Source organism: Hippoglossus stenolepis, chromosome 21, assembly GCF_022539355.2.
Source record: "Hippoglossus stenolepis isolate QCI-W04-F060 chromosome 21, HSTE1.2, whole genome shotgun sequence".
Taxonomy (NCBI): Eukaryota; Metazoa; Chordata; class Actinopteri; order Pleuronectiformes; family Pleuronectidae; genus Hippoglossus; species Hippoglossus stenolepis.
Genome location: NC_061503.1, coordinates 7,303,918 through 7,326,809, shown reverse-complemented (window position 1 = coordinate 7,326,809; position 22,892 = coordinate 7,303,918). Strand labels below are relative to the sequence as shown.

The 22,892-nt window shown below is 41.0% G+C and overlaps 1 protein-coding gene across 1 annotated transcript in view; it reads right to left on the bottom strand.

Moving 5' to 3' along the window:
* Positions 1-22,892, bottom strand: part of snx29 (sorting nexin 29) — a 140,438-nt gene that overhangs the window by 4,450 nt on the left and 113,096 nt on the right. The window contains exon 20 of the mRNA XM_035145252.2: positions 6,195-6,334. Coding sequence (XP_035001143.1) covers positions 6,195-6,334 — 140 coding nt within the window. The remainder of the gene's footprint in view (positions 1-6,194; positions 6,335-22,892) is intronic.

Genomic DNA, 22,892 nt, shown 5'->3' with positions numbered 1-22,892 from the left:
AATGAAAAATAAATAACATGTGTTCATTAGAAAGGTGGATTAATCATGAAGACCAAAGACTGCAGCTGTGCCTCAAGGAAGCAACGTGATTAGGCTGCCCCATTTCGAAAGGCTCCAACAAATGCCTCCTTTAATCCCAGAGAAAAAAAGGCTCCAACGGGTGGAAATCCTATCCCAGGATTCATTACGCTTCAATGACAGACATTTTTTCAATGAGGTAATGGGGCCAGCAAGCGATGTCCAAAAAAACCAAGGGGCATTAAAACTTTCTCCTTCTCCCTCTCTGTTGCTACGTGACAGCAGTAAGGGCAGGACAAGCTGGTGACACCGATCAAGGACATTCTCTGTGGACTGTCTTCTTTCGGTTCAGCCTTCACGCTCTATGCGACCCACAAAGACCGTCTTTTTCATGGGGTTAGGGTACACTGCCTCCCTCGAAGGAGGCCACCTCTGAATAGGGACACAGCTACCGGAAGTGAAACCAAACCATCTTGATCGCCCCCTAGTGGTTGGATGCAGTATAGGTCATAAATCCCTCGTCCTCCGTGTTAATGGATGGGTCATGGACCGTCATAGAATTCTTTCTCAAAGATGGTTTCTGTCATTTTTTACGTAGTTCTTATCACATTGATGTTTGTTTAAGTGTTTGATTTTTCCAGTAGGTTCAGTTTTAATTATATAATATTAATACTATAACAACAGGGTGAAACGTCATGATTGACAGCTGAGACTGGCTTGTGATTGGTTGAGTGTGTGTGTATTGGTGGGACCTTGATATGGTTTGATTTGATGAACCGTAACAGCCATTCAGCTCACGTGTCAAAACATCAATCTCCATGACAACTGGGGAAACTCCTGCATCATCCCACTGACAAAGAACATGTGACCTAGCACTGAAATAAGCCAGTATGTGGACCTTGAGTTGATGGGGGGGTTTTTTTAGCCAATCATTTTCTAAGTCCAAAAATCAGATATATCATATGAACAGAGTGGAAAAGAGTACCGCCCACTACCAACATGAAACAGGACTGAATTCCTGTACATCCCTCTTATTTCTCTTAGGATCATTTATCGGATTCTTTTGAAATTCATTCAACCTTTAGTTGGAAATACATTTAGGTGGAGACATCATTTACAAAAAAAACAAGAACAGAAAATGAATAAAACATTCCCAGACACCAAGAGGAAAAAAAAGTGCCCTAGCAAAAACAAGAGCAAAAGTAAAAGCCTAAAGGAATAAATACAGTACATGAAGTCACAGGACGTCATCTGCTTTTACCTTTTATATCTTGTCTGCAAAAGACCAGAGTGGTCACATAGCGACGTATGGTGTCAGTGCTTTTGTCAAACTACTGCTGAGTCAAATCAAAGCGGTGGGAACCCGTCCAAGCGAGTTTCCTGTCAACTTACATCAGCGTGATTCAATTAAGACAAAATCCAGCCAGGGGAGTAGAATGTAATGTAGCTCTTGAATGACTCAATTCCAACCACGTAAACAGTAAAAAACTAACAGTTGGCTTCCTAAAAGGAATTATGTCCATGACAATGACAAAATAACCCATAACGCTTCGAGTGCCAGCCATTTTCATAGGACGTCTAGGTCAGTACCATAATTAAGCAGTTTTGAGATCCATCTGGCCTTTGAGCAGCAAGTGCCTCAGCAGGGAATCTGAAGTGCCGAACCCTCATCTGCCTTTCCATCTTTTTCCACATCTTTTTCCCCTTGCGTCTGTCTCCTCCTCAGTCCAGTGCTCTCTACCTCCATCCTCCACTGTCCTATTCCCCGCTCCTTTCTTCACTAAACTGCCTCTTGTCATTTTTCCCTCTTCACTGGCTCCTAATTCTCTCGATGCATCAGAACATCTGTCATCTCATATTAGAGTCGATGCACTCTCGTACAGGCTTAATACTGTGTCACAAATCTGCGAGTGACAACATCTGGTGGCATCATGGAGGTCGAGGGGATAATTGGCTGTACACAGATAATAATGAATATATAACAGCCTAGAAATTGAGGCACTTAAAAAATATTGCAGGCAAATGCTAATTATATAGAAATGCTTTCATTTAGTATTGATCAGTAAAACAAATGAACAAGCTAAGAGAGTAGATCTGTTGTGAGGTCCATTAAAACCCACTCACACAGAGCAGGGATAAATGTACCTTACAGAGTGGAGAGGGACCTTTAAGTTTCTTGTTTCTTTCATCAAATGTTTTTCTCATTCATCATAAGAAACAAAGAAATACAGATCTGCAAAATATACAATAATTTGAAGCAACGCAAATTGGACCCCAACCCTCAGATCCAGGCCACTGGTCCCCACAGAGCATCACAGAAAAAGGTGGATATCAAGCCTCTATAGCTCCATGGATTTGATTCGTCTTAGCAAATACTTTTCATATTTTAGCATAAGTTCTGTAAACCCTAAAGGTCTTTGGAACTGCAGCTGAAAGTACTTTTTATATAAGACCACCTAAAATATTGAAGTCTAATATTTTGTGATTAAAATATCAAAGCAAAAAAACATGATTATTGACCGACCTCTGCATCCAAGCATTTGATTGGGACACTGTGGTCAGATAATCTGTGTGTTTATGTTTGGCCTTTAGGACCAAACAGTATTCTCTCTTTGTGGCTGCACCCTCTCCTCCTCCCTGCCCTCCCCCATCACTGAGTTAATGAACAGACTAATCCCACTTTCATCCCTCACTGAGGATGTAAGACCCCCACAGGTTTGATGACGCTAACCGAGCAGGCAGTTACGGAGTCGAGATAAGACAGCAACATCGTGTCCAACCATTAAACATCATGGCAGCACTGGCCTTGACATTTTTGCGAAGAGAATCTGGTGTGAGCTCTGCATGCGCACGCACACACACACACACACACAAGCCAGGAACATCATGGTATGCTGATCTAGTTTGATCCACCGTCGACTGTCATTCCACTGAGTCACGGGGGGGGGTAAAGATTCTCATGTCACGACCCATTACAGCAGGTGGACAACACATACTTAATCATCGACTCTCTGTCAGCTGCCACTGCTGAACTTCATCCAAGGCAGACGTGTCCGCAGTCTCTCTGCAACGTGTTACATGATGCTCAAGATGTTGCTGTAACGTCCTGTTGCTATTTCTGTTTGAATGATCTAAACCCTAAGGCTAACTTTTTACAGAGGGTCACACAAGAAGAGTTTGACCCCTAAAGGATCTTTTATGCTCAATGTTAGATGCTTATATGGAAACTGACGAATTATGGACACAGACAAAACAGAGCAGTACCACTGGAAATCATGGGGGGCAGGGTAGCTGATAGATAACCAGAGGACACGAGGAAGAACCTTTGGTGGAACTTTTTGAGGAGAAACTTGGAGTTGGTTAAACACTACAATCATCTATTTGATGTCATTTTGCTCAGGCACAGGGACAAACAGTTACTGCGGAACAGCCGGGAGGAAAAACCTCCTCCACCCTTGACACTGTCGGGAACTCTCAACTCTGTGCTACCTTCAAGTGGATAGGTAATCCCCTTAAAATCAATTTTTTGCCTATTTGAAATGCCCAAATGCAAAAGCTTATACTATAAGGTCATAATACATGTATGACACCTCATTTGAAAGGAGACAACTTCTATCTTCTCTCTAAAAATGTGCTGATTTGAAAAAAATCTAAACTTAATTGGTTCAAACTGACATACTTTGTTTTTATTCATCTTTCATGAGCCATTTTTGAATAACAATAACTAGGACATGCTTCGTGCCGGACATATGGGAAACGTCACATACATTCTACACCTTTTCAACCACACCTGGATTTCAGACTTCTACCCCTAACCTCACAGGACATAGGGAGTATGTGGGCAGTGCTGGTTACATTGTCATACGAAGTTTCTCCCTTCGTACACAGAGGCAACATAACTTAGCCCTAACACTAACTGACCCATTTGCTCTTTCACCACCAAGTACAACAAAGTTGTCCATCATCTTCTGTTAGTCTGTTGTTCAATCTTTCTTCCCTTATTCTTCACCTGCTGTGTGATACAAAAATTACACTGGCAGGCGATACAACTGAGTAAGAATAGAACGAACTCTGCATAACAATATATCAGGGTGTGATGAACAGCAGACAGTGAAGTGTGAAGCAGGCTTCAGTGGCTTGACACACTAATATTTCATGTCAGTCAAAGACATGCAGTGGAAAGGTTTCTATTTCAGCTCACAGATATGAGAGGGAGAGATTTGATTATTAAGGCTCTCAGGACAGACTCAATAATGAGCAGTATGAGCTTTGGGGGCTTTATACAGGCCTGTCTGTCTGGTCCTCAAACTCCACTGGACCAAACACTATGGAGACTTATCTCTCAATATGAATGTATCTACTTGTGCAATATGGTAATATATATCTTTAATGATTGTTCTTGGTATGGTGCCCCTTGAAAATTCAATCAATTTTTTTATTTAATCAATTAAATGACCGTAGCTCCACCCTGCTTCAACCTGAGTGGAGGTTTAATCAGTCGGAATAATTGAGAAGAGCTGTAGGGGTGTGCAGGGTCTTTAAAGTTCCGTGTCTTGAGGACGACCAGCTGTCACATCTCCACTTTAGTTCCGTTACTTTTTCGTTGTCGCTCACATCTCGTCTCTTTTCAGGGTCACTTCACTTCCTGCTCTTCCTGTGTCTCCCCCTCCCTGATTACCTGTACCTGCCCTGAGTGTCATACTTCTGTTTGTCAACCCCCCCCCAGCATTGAGAAGTATAGTTTCATGCTTGTGAATTTTGACACTAAATAAACGTTTTTACCATTTTCTAAATACTTTCTTGTGATTCCTTGAGTGCAACCATTGGGATCTAAAAGCCACAAGAAAAGATGCTTAACTCATTTATCTTCTCTCATAATTTCACAAAGCCTGCAACTGGAATTCATTTGCCAAAAAGGACGTAGAACAGGTAGAAATAAGATGGGGATCGTGTACTGTAATGAAGTTCTCCTCGTGTCTCTGTGGGTTTTCTCCGGCTTCCTCCCTCGGTCCAAATACATGCAGAGATCAATTGAAAACTTTCAATTGTAGGCGCCTCATGTCAGCTGGGATTGCCTTCAGCTAAACCTGCAACCCTCTAAGAATAGGTAGTGTCGATAATGGATGGAGGGATGGATGAATGGTTTGTATACAGGACAAAGAAAAACAGCCAACCTACTTTTTTTCCTTTCTGATGTATCTGGGAAATCCCTGAATTCACATGCTGATAGGCAGATGTGTTACCATGGTTACCAAATGATCTTGGGTAATTGTGTAGATACTGTGGAGATCACTTTCTTTGACAGTTCCCACAACCAGCAAATACATTTAGTGCTTTATCCTGTGAATTCATTATGAAATTATAGATCTATCGTCAGTGGTTCTCGCACTGATCGTCTTCAAAAGGCTTAAACCACGAGAATAATTTGGAAGAGGCTATGATAATTATAGAAATTCTATGTGTTGTTGTTGTTGTTTTCAGTGTAGCCTGATGACTCAGATGTCTCCAGACAGGAAATGACATTCCAGTCAGACGGTGTGACGGGTCGCGCTCGCCGACAGACTGCCGTTTGTGGCAACTGATGTGAATATTGACAGGAAATGACTGGAACATCTCATTTTCAGATGTAGCCTGGTAGGCAGGTGGGAATCTGAGGCAGCATGCACTTTCACACTCGCTGGTCTGAGTGTGTTTGTGTAAGTGTGTGTGTGTGTGTGAGAACATACAGTATATAGGCTGCACGTGCAAGTATGAGAATTAAACACAGGGAGAAGCTGAAGTTGTTTGCAAGGGATTCAGTGACATTAATCCTCCCTGTTTGTATCCGCTAACAACCACCACCACAACAGCCTAATTCTTTCTGAAACGTTGTTCATTTAATTGGTATGGTACATACAAACTGTCCCCACAAAGTGACAGGCAGTTGGTTCTTGTTAGTGTGTGAGCATAAAATGGGATTTAAACTAATTTGGAATCTGTCACGTTTGAGTTTAATGTGGATAAACTGCTGCCTAATGATGTGCATACATGAAGAAAGTTAGAAAATGATTTATATTCCTGTTTTGTTTGCTTTTATCACATTCCCTGACTCTTCATTACTCTCTAAACGTTGCAGAAATCCTGCATCTGCACACGTGTGTTGGCATCGCTGTCCTTTCCCGTGTGCGTCCACTTACTGACAGAATGGCAGGAGAGACAGCAGGGTCTCTTTGGAGGGGCGGGCCGTGAACTCCGGCAGCGTCTGGATGAGTTTGTTCATCACCGTGCGAAGGTAACCCTGCAGCTGCTTCCTTCTCTCCTCCACGAACTTGGCATCCTGGAGACGGAGAGGCAAAGACGGACACAGAGAGGGAAAGACAGAGACGAGAAGAAAGACAGACACAGAGAGAGAGAGAGACAAAAACGAAGAGGGAAAGAAAGAAACAGAGAGAGAGAAAAAGAGAGGGAGAAGAATAATTTAGTTATGATGATAAAATGATGTGTGGAGAAGCTGAGGTTAAAGCTGCAACATGCATTTTATTCTTTCACATCACAGTAACAAGACAAAGAATATGGTAGAGCAGTGATAATTCTTTAGTTTTACATGACAGAAGATGATTATGAAAAATCGCTGCAGTTCCTCTCAGCTTAGGAGCTTTAAAGCGTCTTTCAGCTCATTTTTCTTTGGTTGTTCTGGTCGGCAACCAGATTTGCAGTTTAATTTTGCAGGGTATTAGCATTAAAAGAGCTAGACAAAAATGAGTATTAGGTATTCACTAGGTGAACCTGAAGCTATTCGAGACTCTGTTCTGTATCTGCTGGCTGAATCTTAAATAGTAAACTGTTCAAAGTTGTGTCGTGCTCGTTTCCACACTCCCTAAGAAGCAAAACTACAAGAAATCTGTCATTGGTTTGGAGGATCATTCCTGTTTATTATAACTTGGCTCTTGTGTCTGATGTGTGACTTTAGTTTTGGTTTTAGAGGGAATATAATACCTTGAGCTCATCCAGGAGAACAGGAAGCACGAGCAGTCAAACCATCAAACATGTGGATTATTTAAACCTGTTTTTCAGTTTTAACCTTGAAATGGCATAAAAATCCCTGCTTGCAACTGTCTTTGCTAGTATGTATCTATGACACATATGAAAAGTCTGTAAATTGTGATGGACAACAGTCATTTGAGTAATTATTTGACCCCTTCCTCTCTTTTTTCTCCTGCATAAATTTGGTTTGCAAAGATTGTTTGAATATTATCCAATCGTCTAAAACTTGTAACATGTTGGACAATGTTGTTACAAGATGTTTAAGAACCTAGATTTTTCTTTAAAAAGTATCTTCATGCTCGTGCTCAACACTCCATATACAGTTTTTTCTCTAATGTTAAAGACATATTTGGTTGTATAAAAGAAGCAGTTAAATTGGTTGCGCCCATCAAAGTGATGCTGTTAAACATATGAGGGGAAAAAACCTAAAGATGCAACAAGGGACCAAACTAAAGAAAGGCAAAATAACATAAAACCAATTAAAGGTAGGGTTGGTAAGTTGTTTCTGAAACACTTTTAATTTCCTTGTTGAAGTCATCTTCACCGACCGAATGAAACGATTGGCTGGTGTACCCTACTGTCGCTAACTGAGCTGCCTGCTCTCACTGCACATGACCGGAGTCTTCAGCCTGAGAGACGAACACCACTGAAGCAGAGACGATAGCCAGAAGTCAGAGAGGGAGTTACAGGAATTTTGGCTTCTATCAGTTGTCAGTCAGTTCACGCTCATGTGTTTTGGGGGGGCGTAGCTTTAACCAGAGGGCGGATGGGAGGGATGCATCAGTGTAGCCTGCTCTTGCTCGCTTCTCCAGGATTACCAACCCTATCTTTAACAAGACCTGTTCCAGACATGATGATTTTCATCGCTTTATTACAACAGTGTTCAGCTGTGTTCACCCTCAGAGTCTGCAGTATTGTTGGCTGTACTGGTTGCTTCCCTCAGGCTCGGGCCAGAAATGATATTTAAGTCATAGAACAGGATGACTGACATGCATGGAAGTATAAGCCGCCCAGCACAAGAGGAGGAAGGTGCTTCTGACAACAAAAATACATACTGTGACTTCGAGACCTGTAACTCTGCTATGATTGTGTCTTGTTACTGTGCAAGAATCAAATCCTGCCCAGGAGTTCCCTGTGATGTGTCTCTGTGAGTTCTCCTCCTGTCACTGCTCCACACTCCACACTGCTGTGTGGTTGCAGGTAAAACCAGCAACAATTTGAAGTGTCCACTGCCAGAGACCAGGTTTCCAAACCCTGTGTCTCTTATGAAAAGTGACGCTCCACATTGAAAAAGAGCTGTTTTAACATCACCCCCCCCCCCAAAAGTCGCACATGTCTTGTTGTTTGACTGCCGCTATGAAAAAGGAAAAATCAGGCAAAAAGTAAATGTGAGCATTCACACCCTCTTCTCTGAGGGAGTCTGAAGGCAGAGGCGCGGGGCCAAATGGCCGGTGTTACCGTAGCTAATCTGTGTCCAGCAAGGCCCAGAACAAAGCCTGGGCAAGGCTCCGATTCACTCTCTGGTGCTCGGGACTGGGACTGACGGCTGTTGTCGGAGGCCAACATTTCCCTCTTCTTGAATCTATTGCTTCTCTTTTGATCCGAAGCCCAAGTGAATTTGTCCTGTCCTAAAATATACATTGGTTTCTTCTGCACAAAAATAATGAACTTGCTGTGGTACCGAACACACAGCCGAGGAAAATGTGAAAAAAGAACGGGGCACTTCATTAATAATAATAATATCTGTGAATCACTGTGATTCACAGTTCTGTCAGGACTGTTAACACAAAGCTGATGTAGATTCACATTCATTAATCAACGAGTGTTAACGAGTGTTGTGAAATAACTGATGTCCAACACATTTTTCACATCTGATGGGGAATTCATGCTTATGCTTTCAACATGCTGCCTACTTCACAGGAACACTGACATTCACACTTATGCTACCAGCAATGTTTTGGAAATAAATATGATGAAGATTGCATTTAAAAGTTGCCTGCAACAAGGTCAGACATTATGATCTATATCAGCTGCTAAACAGAAGAAATAGAGAAACATAAATAATAACAGAAAAGACAAGTACAAAATCAAAGTCACTGGGAAGCAATACTCGTGGGAACTGGAGCTAAAAAGGGAATTCATTTGTGTTAAACATGCAGTAGTTTGACCCTTTTCCTCTTTATTTAGTTACCTCGGAAGACAGGATAGCTCCATTGAGTTTTCCCATATTTCTTTTAAAAGATTTGTGATTTTAAAGATTTTAAACTTTAAAGATCTTAAATTTGATCTAACATAAAAAATGCTGATCAGCATTTTCAACCAAAAAAACTTGAGATTCTTGATAGGAAATAATCTGCAAAATCAGTAAAAGACAATATTGTTTAATTCATGGGTTTTGAGTGATGAAAATTGTTTTTAAAAAATCATAATGAGAGTCTAGTTAATGTTACAGTAGGGACCTTCTAATCTTAGTCCTACTTGATGGAAGAAAAGATTAAATGCTTTATTGTGGCATTATGGTTTACTTACATCTGTATAGCAAACCCAATCAATCAGATTAACATGATCCCTCAGTGACTTCCCAGCAGCAAATAAGGCCAAAATCCAGAGGTACCGCTGTAGGGAGCAGCACTACACTTTCAAGTAAAAACCAAAACAAATATATAACTGATATTGTACAGAAGATTGATGACTCACACTTTGTGCACTTGGATGGGTGTGCATCCATAAACAACCCCACGACTCTAAAGCAGACCGTCAATGTCAGATGGAACAGTGATGCCATCACTTAACCTATGACAGCAGCGCATACAAACACTAACTAATGTCATTCTACTCTAGTTCTCAGTCTGTAACTGTCACCGATCACAAAGCTGGGTGTCACAATAGGTAGATAATGTGCTGAGAGGAATTTCATCTCCATTATATTGAGTTTACAGAGGCAGATCTGCTGCCTGTCGCTGTATATTCATGGTAAAATATATTCGCCCGTTGCAACTCGGAACCAACCAAACACACAGTAGATGATATGCAGGACAGTAGCCAGAAAAAAACTTTTAAAACAGATAAGAGGTTCCCTGTCGCCTCGAGTAGTGGTTAAGTGCGTATAGGCGAGTGGGAGGGGATAACTAAACTCCACTTGATGGCGGGTAAAATAGACACGGTAGGAATGGGTAGATCTGATGTGTCAGATTAGGCTGTGGATGCCAGCGCGGGTTTCATGCTACGTCAACACAATAAGGGACACCCTGACTGCTTTCATGGACGTCAGAGCAGTAATAACGCTAATGGACATCATGACAGATTCATCCTCTCGTGGAGACATTGGGGGTGGGGGGCCAGGTGCTGTCGGTTGTTTGCAGAGAGGAACGAGAGAGGACAGAGTAGAAACTACTGTGGCATACTGATGTAGGTACAAAGCTGATTGTGTCTTCTTACATCCGTCTGCTCACACGCAGCCATCTCTACGCCGCTCTCTCCGACTGTCCTCCCCTCTCCTGCGCCGCCATACTGATATGACATGAAGCCTAAGTCAGTCTGTCATTATGTGTCATATAGGAAAGGACGTGTAGAGGCACATGCTAAACCTGAAGGTGAGCATGACTTTGTTTGAGCATCTTGTGGCCTATTTCTGTCTTTAGAAATATTACAAGTATTTTAGAACACAAAGTAGGTGATGCTACTTTTAGTCAAAACTGACTTAAAGGAGACACAGTATACTTACCTTCAGGTTAAAATTGTTATTCTTGATTATTAATTTAAAATGTTTACCTGCTCTAATAATCAAAAAACACATCTCTTTCCTATTACTGTCCACTGCAGCAGGTCCTCTTGTCAGCCTCTGTCTGTCTCTAGGTTTTAGCTCTCTTTAAGGCCCCATTCCAATTAAGCCCAGTCCGCTCTGATTGGTCAGCTCGCCCACTCTGTTGTGATTGGTCAACCGCTTCAAGCAAACGTAGGAAATGCAGGCCATCGTGACCCCCCCCCCCCAGATTTGCATAATGCATAGAAGTATGAGGATGCTTCCCTGGATGTATTGGCTGGACGACTGATGAGGCGTTTCAGGACCTGAGAAGCAGTGATATCTGTGGGGGGAGGAGCTCCATATTTGTACATTCACAAAAACCTATATAACACACTTAAGGAAAAAAAATCTGGAAAAGCAGAGTCTGTCTCCTTTAATATCTAAATCTGTTTCTTTGCAAATGAAACTAAAACCCTAGCGAAACCTTAGTGCCTGTGGTTCTGTCACATTTTGGCTTTGTATTAATGCCCAAACTGAAGTAACATCATGGTTTCGTACCTAAGTGAATATGGTGTCATTGAACATCTTAAAGTCACATATTTTAACATGTTAAATTTATTATATTGAATAAAATATTAATGTTTAAAAGGACAGACAATTGACCAAAGATACATTAAATCCAAATTATATAAATAGTTAAAATAAATAAATAATATTACATGAGCAGATAATAAAATATAGAGTTTATTTCTTTAAAATAAAGTAGTAAAATCTTAAGAAAGCTGAAAGAACACATTTTGTTGGTAGAGATTGTATTTCCCATCACATTGTGTGGAGATTATCCAAAAAGGCAGAGTGCAGTACTTGCAGTTTTGAGATATTATGTAGGTTTTATAACAAAACTTTAAACCCTTTTTTCCTTAACTGCTTCTGTCGTTAATACTCTGTCTTTGTTGAGCACTATAGAAGGTTTGTGGAAAAGTTCTTCCATCCAATACTCCCCTCACCCAAATGCCATAAATGTCATGGATTCTGGCTGCGAGATAAGACACCGTTTCTATGAGGATGCTTGTCGTGGTTATGAGCACAAAATGTACCATAATGTAGGATCATAAAATGGCAATGTAACGGCAGGAAGAGAAACTGGATGTATTTATACAGTACATGCACAAGTGAGCGTGTACTGCACTCACACACACAGATACACACACACTGCCGCTAAATGTCACTTCCCAGAAAAAGCAGATAAGCTGGAGAGGGGAGCTGTCAATGGAAGAGAAGCGTAACGTAGTCACACATGCATTGGGGTCTCCACAACTGCTCAGTGAATTTACTGCTGTACACCATTCAACTCTGGGAGGAGGAAAAAACACAAAATATCACATATGAAGGAATAAAATGTTGCCTGGCAACCAAACACATGTTCAGAAGTGAAAAGTAACTAAATCGATACGGTATTTTTCTATCCAACAAAAGATCTGAGCTTTACACCAAGATGCCTGCATTAAAATCTAGAATTACCTGTGTTCAAGGTGAAATTTATTCCTGTTGTGTCTTTTTTTGTGCTTTGTGTCTCGACAACAGGACATCATGAGGACAAGGGTTGTCAAAAATGTCAATACACCATTACTTTCACTTCAATACTTAAAAAAATCAACTGATCCCAGATGCCAAGCTACCATGTGACTGCAGGCTGAAGCCCAAGCAGACTCCACCATAGGAGAACACACCTCACATGTACCTAAACATGTGAAGGGCTGGCCCCCTGACCCATCCAAAGAATTTAGAGAGGTAATGTTGTATTAATAAAAATGAATAAGTGTCATTAAATAAAACCAAGTGGCTTATGATGCTGTGATGTGATGCCAATGAGCTCAAAAGTTCACCCCAAGCTAACAACTGTAACATGAGCAGATATCATTAACATTAACGATCATTAACTTGACCTTTTCACCCGACAGCACGATAAACCTCAGCTCAGTCTAGTCTCAGTGTTGACGTTGGTTATTCATGGTCTTCTTCATTTCTCCTCCTTACAGCTATATAGCGTATGTCATCATATAGGGTATCCCTTACGGTATGAACTATTCTTTGACTGCAGCAAAGTGCCTGTACTTCTCTTAGACACCAACAGAGACTCATTTCACTTCCTGCAACAAACAGGCTTCGGAGAAGGGAGTCAGTAAAAATACTGTTCTGTGTTCACAAGTGGAGAAAAGATAGAAAAAGAAATACTTAAAGCAATATTGACGTAAAGAATGTATAGGCCTATATGGCAGGAAAACGGAAGAGAAAGAAGAACAGAAGAAAGATAGTATTAATAATGTTGGTATGTGTTCAGGGATTGTTTTCACCAGTACAGTGTGTTATATTGGTTGAAGCAAGAGAATAATAATCTTATTATTTTAAAAATAATCGTATTTGTGTGCCTTTTTCTTTTTAGTACGTTATCGAAAGTGATAGAGATTATAATTTTCCATTCTGTTGTATGGAAGTCTAATCCTAATGAAGACATCATAGCGGCTTTCAGATGTGCACTGAACTCTGGATGATCTCAAAGTTCTCCGGAGGGGTGTATGTGAGAAGGCAAATGTCCGATGGAGAGGCTCCAAACATTCTAAAACTAGCAAAATTGAAAAGAAAGGAGAATGCTAATATCTCAGGATGAAAAAGTGTTGCCAGACACACAAAAGTCGTGTCTGAAAACGGAGCACGTGATGGACGTCCCATGCCAAACTTTCTACTTGCATAAAAGCTGCTATCTTGGCAATCCAGACTGTGAGGTAAATTCTTTGAATGTAAATCTGGAAAACAAAAAAAAAAAGTTTCTCAGATTCACTTATGGAGTCGCAATGGAAAACGCGGACTCTCCCAGGTCACCTCTTCAAACTGGAAAAAACCAACCTGCGTTCGTTGGTGCACGCCGACTAGAAAACAAGGTCAACACTTTCCACCAAGTCAGCCCACGCTGGACAACAGCGGGGCTGAGCAGCCTGTTCTCTTAATGCTGCGTTTAAACACACACACCCAACCCTGGGTCCAGGCCATGCATAAAACATCACAGGCAATTCAGGAATGCTCACAGAAGACCTTCACAATGTCTCCTTGTCATAATTAAAAGTGCGAAACATGTATATTGCATAATATGTGAACAAAACATACTAAGACTGGTTAATAATTCACTTTGTAGTTTCTGATTAATTAATCAGCCTTGGTGCTCCTCTCGCTCGCTCTTCGTATGTAAAGACAGAGGCACTGCAGAGGCCAAAGGGTTGTTGTGTAAGTGCCATATTCAGCTGTGATTACTTTACAGAGCTCTAATATATGGTCCTGTTATCAAAATGAGGACTAAAGCTATAAAGTGCCACTGCCGTTGGTGTAAAATCCATTTAAACAAATACAGTATTTGATATTGAAGAAAGATTAGTGAAGGATTGTAATGGTTGTTCTCATCTCTCTTGTGTCTCTCTCACCCAGTTTAATGTAGTGTTTCTGAGCAGATATAAATATTACATTACTATTGACTGGGTTAAGGGAATGATCAAATCTGCACACACCCCTGCCTTCGATAAAATGGACAGCATAACATTCAATACAGGAGGATAATTAAAAGTCCAATCCTGAACGGGTAAGAGTCGATACCTTTAGTGTGTTTGTTCCTGTGGTGATGAGGTGCAATACAGGATGTTTATATCTCAGCTTAGGCCCCCCCCCCTTATGAAACCACATTTAAATCCACTAGATCTGGATTTTTATTTGGATCTGCAGCTAATTGCATACACTTATAAATACAAGTCCCCTAAATATACTTGTTTTTTTATATCAAGACTGTTGCATTATTCTCTGAGAAATCAAAAAATTTGGGAAAACACGCTCTATATTAAAATGGTAAAGAGAGTGGAAAATAATTCCTGGATCCGAACCAAAATGTTATGAGTTATTTCCTGAGCCATTCAACCAAGTTTCCAAGGCTACATGAAAGTACCTCTCTGCACCCGGGGTAAGTTTAAATGCTGAAAGCTAAATCACACGCTAAATTCAAGTAAGTAGAGACTGGTAGACGGAAAGCGAAACTAGACTCCACTTCTCCCACTGTCCACAAATTAAGCCAAAATATTACGGATATAAACGCTCTTGTGCAGTATTGAAGTCCTGCAGATACTCCACCAATTGTCAGTCTCAGCTGTCAATCATAACATTTCACCACATTTTTACAGCATTAAATAACTCGTTAAAACCAAAATTAGCGGAAACAAAAACATCTCTGAGAAAAATATATTCAATCATCTCTGGTGACTAACATGGACAAATGCATCATAGCTTAACAGCTTGGTGTTCCTTTTTAGTTTTTTTTTTGGTAAGGGACTTCATTTCCAAACAATGGTTCACAAATGTTTTTGGTCAGCAACTGTTCACATTGAGACTTCTTATCTGACTGCTTACTAAACAGGCTATGCTGACCCTTAGTGGTCACTGGTCCCTGAAAACATTATTTCAGTTTTTTCACCCCTCTGTTGCTTCTGGGTGAAAAAAACCACAATGTCTTAGATTGTGCACTCGACATAAAAAAAAAGAGTGAGATATAAAAGCAGCATCAAAAGTGACGGGTTTTTATCAAAGCCTGAGGTGGCTGAGTGATTTCAGTGAGCGGGAGGGGAGACACAGATACAAGTGGGCAAATGAGAGGAATTGATATTGAGGGGAGAAGAACAAAAAAAGAGAGACAAATGCCTTTGGACACAAGCCATAAAATCTGGATGAGGAACGGTGAGTGAGAAACCCTGACAGCTGACCCCTCAGGTCTGACGGTAGGATTTTGATGTCGTTATCTTCGCTCCCCTCTATCTCTTTCTCAACTTTAGCATCAGGGAGTATTTGACAGACACGACTTGGGGACATTTAGCCTGTATGCCGAGACAGGCCCCTGACAAATCAGCTGGTTTAAGAACTTTCACAGAACATGTGTGTGCATCTGTATCTGTGTATGCATGTGAAACATCATCTGTACTGTTGGGTTTACGCAGCCGGACAGTCTGGCCCAAAGCACTTGCACAGAGGGTCAATAATTCATTAGCAGGGGGAGAGAGACACAGACGCACAAATGAGACAAAGAGGCAAAATATAGAGTCTAGAAGAAGAAGCATCGGATTGTCGGCTTAATCTATGTTCTCTTGACGTATCAGTAAAATAGGCTGGTAATGTTATGTTTGTTTGCTATAAAAATGGACGATGCTGGCAAGCAAAGTTGTCCTAAGCAAAGTAACAAACAAGGTCCGTTTTGTTTGAAAGTACTGAAATACAAGTCCTGATAATTATTCACCTGTTTTTCTATTAAAAGATACCTGACTAGAGATGTTCAGATACTAGCATCATAAATGTCTCCTATACTGGGTCACCGGTACCGGTCCATTACCACAACTTTAAATTATATTAGTTACACCCAGATAAAACTGCAATGTTCTTTTTCCCTGGAAATCGCTTCTTCTTTGTCGTTTTCAAAACAGCAATTGTGCTGTACTGCCACTGACCAAGTACTGTTTTTTCAGCAACGAAGAAGAAGTGATTTCCGGTGGTGTAGCATTAGCCAGAGCTTTGGCAACATTTCATGCTGGAAAATTCCAAAAGTCAAAAAACAATGTGTCCTGTGTGTAAAACTTCAGTTTAGAAGTTTTATGCACTGGCGTCAGATCGATACTCCGAAACGGCGGATACGCAAAGTCCAGGTATCGGAATCAGTGTCAAGAAAGGATCGGAACATAGCAAAGGTTACTAAATGACTGTAGAGAAAAGTTAAATATTCACGATGAGCTTAAAATGTCTCCGTCTTAGTGAAACGCTCAGATTAGCGCATATGTATTTTAAAACCACTGTCTCGTCAGATGTAACACGATTCATATGGAGAACGCTGGAGTTAAACCCACGTCCAGGTAATAATTCTGTGATTCACCCTCCCTGCATGTTCCTTTGTTGCACCAGTGATAAGTCCTGACACCACACAAGGCAGGAGATTAGTTAACAGTCCAATCACAGGGAACTGGCATGCAAACTGCCTGAGAAGTCAGTGTGTGTGTGTGTGTGTGTGTATGATAGGCATGTGTAAGACGTTTTGCCATATGTCCTCATGACGTAAATCCATAGCATAGCAGAAGATCTTTTACAAATTTAGCTGCGTTTCTCTCTGAGTTGTCAATCATTTTGAAAAGTGTGTGTGTGTGTGTGTGTGTGTGTGTGAACAGGCAGGATGAAAGTGATAAAGTCCTTTGCATGTAATACAGTGTGTGCACACATTTCCCCTGCTACCTGATCTTCGCTGACAGTGTGTTTCATCCCGTGGAGCAAACTGCAGATCTTCACGGAGCAGCTTCTGAAGGTCTCTCCCTCTCACATCACACCAAGTCACCCGTTCCAAACATTAACATTTCTCTATCATCCTAACACTGAGAGGCCCTGCGTGTGTGTGTGTGTGTGTGTGTGTGTGTGTGTGTGTGTGTGTGTGTGTGTGTGTGTGTGTGTGTGTGTGTGTCTGTACAGTATGTACTGTATATATTCAAAAGGAGCTTTGGATTTGCAAAACTCTGCGGTTTAAAGTGTCACTATGCGATGGATGAGAGAAGGAAAGATTCTAAAAGGTTGACGGATAGATGAGAATAGTGTAGACGGAGCAGATCATAAGGGAGCTAATATCAAAAACAGGACAGGGAAGGTAGTCTCACACAAGCACTTGTCATAGTCCTTAAACCAAGCAAGGCTGAACTCGATAGCAAATACATTCATTAGCATAGATTATCAACACCCATCGGCCATCCTCTATGCAAATGTGCCTTTTGTATGTTTTGTCTGATACATTACTGAAGGTTTTGCTAAATATCAATTTGGCTCATCCATCATTTACACCGCTTCTCCTTTGAGGGTAGCGTGGGAGGGGGCGCATTTATACCTTTGAACAATTGAGCATGTACAATTGACCGAAGCTGCACGTCTTTGGACTGTAAGAGGAGGCTGGAGGAACCAGAGAAAACCCATGTGGTGGGGACAGGGAGATCATGGGGTGTCAAACCCACAACATTCTTTCTGTGAAGCGACAGTGTTCCATCACTGTCGCACCCAAACTTCAATTGGATATTCATTCAAAAGAGAACTAATGTGTGCCTCATTTCAATCACAAACTTGAACCAACCTTACAGGTACCCAACAAAGTCTTTTGCCACTACTTGTACTAGCACTATGATGCAAAGTTGTTAAATGTTCAGAGTCTTGCGCAGTCCTGCTGGTGGTTTAATACTAATCCACAAGTCAACACAACCTTATGGATACTTATGATAGGGTTGGTCATTTGTTTCTGAAAAAACGTTTATTACATTACATTTCATTTAGCTGACGCTTTTATCCAAGGTGACTTACAATAAGTGCAATCAACCATAAGGGTACAAACCCAGGACAACAAGAACCAAGAAAGTACTATTTCTTCAAGAAAGCCAAACTACAAAGTGCTATAAGTAAGTGCCATTTAAGTGCTACTAAATTGTTAGTTTAAACTTTTATTCAAGGTATAGTCGGAAGAGGTGTGTTTTTAGTTTGCGGCGGAAGATGTATAGACTTTCTGCTGTCCATCTTATTTGTTGGAATTATTTTACACGTCCCGATAACTTATGGTCATCAATAATTCTTCTGAAAAAATAACTGGTGTCTGTGGCCTTCGCAGGACTGTAACAAACCTGACCAATCATTTAATTTTGCCTGAATGAAGTGATTGGCTGGCGTACCTGTCTGTAAATGTACCTGTCTGTCACTAACTGACCTGCCCAGCTGTGCGCACCCTGCCCGTGCTCTCACATGTGCATGAGCTGAGTCTTCACAACCCGGAGAGACACACACTGACAGAGACGATAGCCAGAAGTTAGCTAGCGCGTCACGAAAAAGTCAGCTTCAATCAGTTGTCACGAAGTGCACGTTAATGTGTTTTGGGGGCGTGGCTTTGACAAGAGGGCTGATGTGAGGGGGTGGGATGTATCAGTTAGCCTGCTCTTGCTAGCTTTTCCAGGATTACCAACCCTAGCTTTAAGTGTAAGTAATACATATTTAAGTGCAACTGTATATATCACTGCATAGATAAGTAATTACAAATATAATTTTACATGCTACGTATATATTTTTACACCAGTAATTTCAGCTCTACCTAAAACCTCACCATGTCAGCGTTTCTTTGAGTAAATTGTGTTTGTATACTTCAGTTGTGCTTGATGACAGAAGCGCTGCTCTCCACTTCACCTGAAGGAGAAGGTCTTCACCACTGCCAACACTACACAGTGCTCCTCGAGAGCCACAAGCAAACACTGACTGGAATGAATTAACAGGCAAACTCGGCACGGCATGCCTGCTGATTACTAGTGAAAACACAAACACACACAAAACAAGATACAAAATACACACTACATGCTGCAGAGGCTCACTGCTCAAGCATTAAAAACCTAGTTACACACACCCCCACCCCCACACACACACACACGGGGTCATATCAGATGTTTAAGCTATAAAGTCGTCCACCTGCTCACTCATTTCACTCCAGTCTGGCCCCGAGGCCTCCAGCTCTATTTTCTGTTGGAACATTTCTCCTAAACATCTGCTACACGGAGCAGCTCATTTTGAAAACGCAACTAAATTACTTAATTTAATTAACTTATACCACAGGAGGGGTTTCACAATATTCACTAGTTTCTGGCGTGAAAGCATCTCTTCAACTGAGTGTACAATCTGTTGAAAGTTGAAGAGCTTTGGCATGAGTGTCTCATGTTTAATACATTCTCAAAATGTTGATCTTAGTAAAACATCATCTTCTGAACGTTTTTTATTTTTAGTAAAGGGAGAATCAGCAATAGTCAGCAAGCTCACAGAAAATACAGGTTTCATGAAATGCAGGACTTTTGCAACTCCTCCTCAAATATGCCATTGTGTTTGCTGCATTCTCTACAATACTATTATTCCTATTAAAGATACATTTTTAAATACAAAGATCTGTTTCCAACATCTGTCAATCAAAGTAGGTGTTTTGAATATGTATGTTTAATGCAAAATGTAGAATGATATGAATTAGAGAATAATCAAACAGAAAATGGCTAATTAAAACAAAACAGCACCTCACATGTACAGCAGACAAGATGTAATTCATACAATATCACTTAATGAACAACAGGAAATTAATGTATGTTCCAGGAAAAACTAAATTTGCCTACAAGCATATTTGCTATTTTAGATAATTTCCCATTTCTCATTTTGACATTCACCAATGCAAACAAAAGCCAGACTCCTCCATGACCATGCATCAAACCGATATCTCTCATATTTATATGCACTTCATGCCGCGTCAATTTGTGATGGTTTTCTAGGTAATTTAAAAATGTATGATTGAGCTGAAGACAGACAGATCAACATGAAATCCGCTCTCAGCTGTAAAACTTGACTCAAACACCATCAGTGTGCATACAGTGTATTTGTAAAGTAATAGAAACTTTTAAAAGAGAGACTAAAGACAAACTACGTGGGTTTTAGGAAACAAAACCTCAAGAGGGTTAAAAATTGGCTTCACTCAAAATGAAAAGAAACCGAAAAAGAAACCAACATGAGGGAAAATAGAGCTCAGGGTGATACAGAGAGAAACTGGCATGAAAACTCAACAAAGAGGGGACAACATAAAAAAAACCCTCGTAAAGCATCGTGAGACGTAAATAATGACTGAATGCGACTGAAATAAAACAACAGAGAGGAAAACTATTTACGCGTGTTATTAAAAATGACTGAACTGTCAATGGAACTTAAATTCAGCTCTGACAATCAGTCTCACTCCTCTGGGCCAAACTTTTCAAGTCTTAGTAATTACAGTGTACTGACCACACCCCAGTACACCTCGAAATATTTTGCTATGTTGATTAATCTATTAGACTTAAAGCCTTGTCAATATGTGCAGATTTTTCAAGTAAACAAGTTTTTGAAAATCTGCACACAATCTGTCTTAGTGACTTAAATGCTGTTTGTGTGTGGACGAGAGACCCAAACACAGAGAGAAAAGTTTGCATTAGTGTGGACAGGGCGTTAAAGGTTCAGTGTGTAGAATTTAGTGACATCTAGTGGTGAAGTTGCATGTTGCAGCTGAATACCCCTCACCTCACCCTCCTCTTTCAAACATGAAAGAGAACCTGTGGTAGCCTTCAGTTGTCATAAAAACTCAAAAGGTGTTTAGTTTGTCCAGTCTGGGCTACTGTAGAAAACATGAGGGCTTCCGTAGAGAGGACCCGCTCCAGATGTAAATATAAAGTATTCAGATTTAAAGGGCCCATTATAGGGTAAAAACACACACACACACACACACACACACACACACACACACACACACACACACACACACACACACACACACACACACACACACACACACACACACACACACACACACACACACACACACACACAGAGATGTCATGAACCCATGCAACAAATATGTACACATACACTTATTTTCTAACTTGTGCTGCTCTGTAAGTCTCGAGCAAACAAAAGTTTGATGCTCAGTTTTGATTGGCTCACTGTAAAGGTCATTTGTTCTGGAGTGAGGGTTCAGGCTGTGAGATTGAGATTGATGGGTGTTCGGGCCCGAACTCTGTGTGAGGCTGGTTTATAACTTTCAGTGACCAGCATGACGTACAGTGTCATGGCTGACTAAACACACACACACAGATATATATACATGAGATACATGTTATTATTTAATACATTTCAAACAACTTGCTGTTTTATGTTTTTAAATGATATATATTTTTGTTTTGTCCACCGGGGACAAATAAAGTTTGTTTGAATTTGAATAAAAAAAAAAAACAACATCTAAGACATCAAAGGAAACCCTTTTGTTGTGATGTCACAGCAGCAGAGCTTTGATGTAAAGGACTCAGTTCACCTTTGACAGTTGGAGAGAGACACACAAGCAAGAAGACTCTGGATTACAGATCGTTTCTCAGCTTCTGGTTATTGAACTTCAAACGCTGGACATCATGTCATCGTGGGAAACTCCAGAAGATTCTTCTGCTGCCTTAGGTAAGACTCTGAAAACAGAGTAGCTATGCTAGCAGAAGTAGCTATGCTAGCAGAAGTAGCAATTTTAACGTGCAACCTGTGTGTGTCCTTGGTTAACAGCTTGTGTGCGCTGTTTCCTGTGTGTGCGCGTGTGAAGAGGAAGATATCAGAGGATAGCTACTTCTGCTAGCATGGCTACTTCTTCTGACTTTTAGTCTAAAAACATGTTGTAAATGTAAACGTTTCTAGTGGAATTTGAATGTCGGCGCTCACAGACACTGTGACGTCACCACAGGAGCAGTATGGAGGCATGTTGTGTTTTTTGTGTTGTTTGTTTACGTTTCAAAAATCGATCACCAGTTTGGCTGCAACACTGTTTACCCCTGAAACTCCTAAAGTGTTTAGTGGACTCAAACACTTCACCCACATCTCCATCTGCACAGTAGTGAGGAGATGATGAGTGAATTGGTCTTCACATGGTCTTAAAATGACAACTGCAGAAAGACAAAGACATGTGACTCCTCTCACACTGAAAACACCCACGTCACATATTCTGTCTCCACCATCTCTCTCCACAGTTTCACTGACAGCACCTGACGCTCAGGCCGGCAAGAAGCTGCACAGCAGCTCTTCCTCCTATTCAGTCCTGGACTTTCTAGGGCAAGGCAACTTTGGAATGATCTTCTCGTCCATGAACCTCAGGACCAAACAGATCGTGGCTGTGAAAATCCTGAAGGACACCGAGGACGCCGGGGACATTGAGCATGAGGTATGAGACTGAAGTCTTTGTTTATATTCCTGTGCTCAGGTGTTGTCTGCTCCATCCGAACATGAAGCTGATCAAACTGTTGATAGTCTTGTCTCATCATGTCTCCTCTTCTCTCTTCAGATTACCATGCTGAAAGTCATCAGTGGCCTGGATGCGGATCTCACCAACATGGTCAAGTTCCATGAACAATTCCAGCACATGGAACAGACCTGTTTGGTGTTTGAGAAGCTGGACATGAGTCTCTATGACCTGCTACAGCAGCGAGAGTGGAAGCAC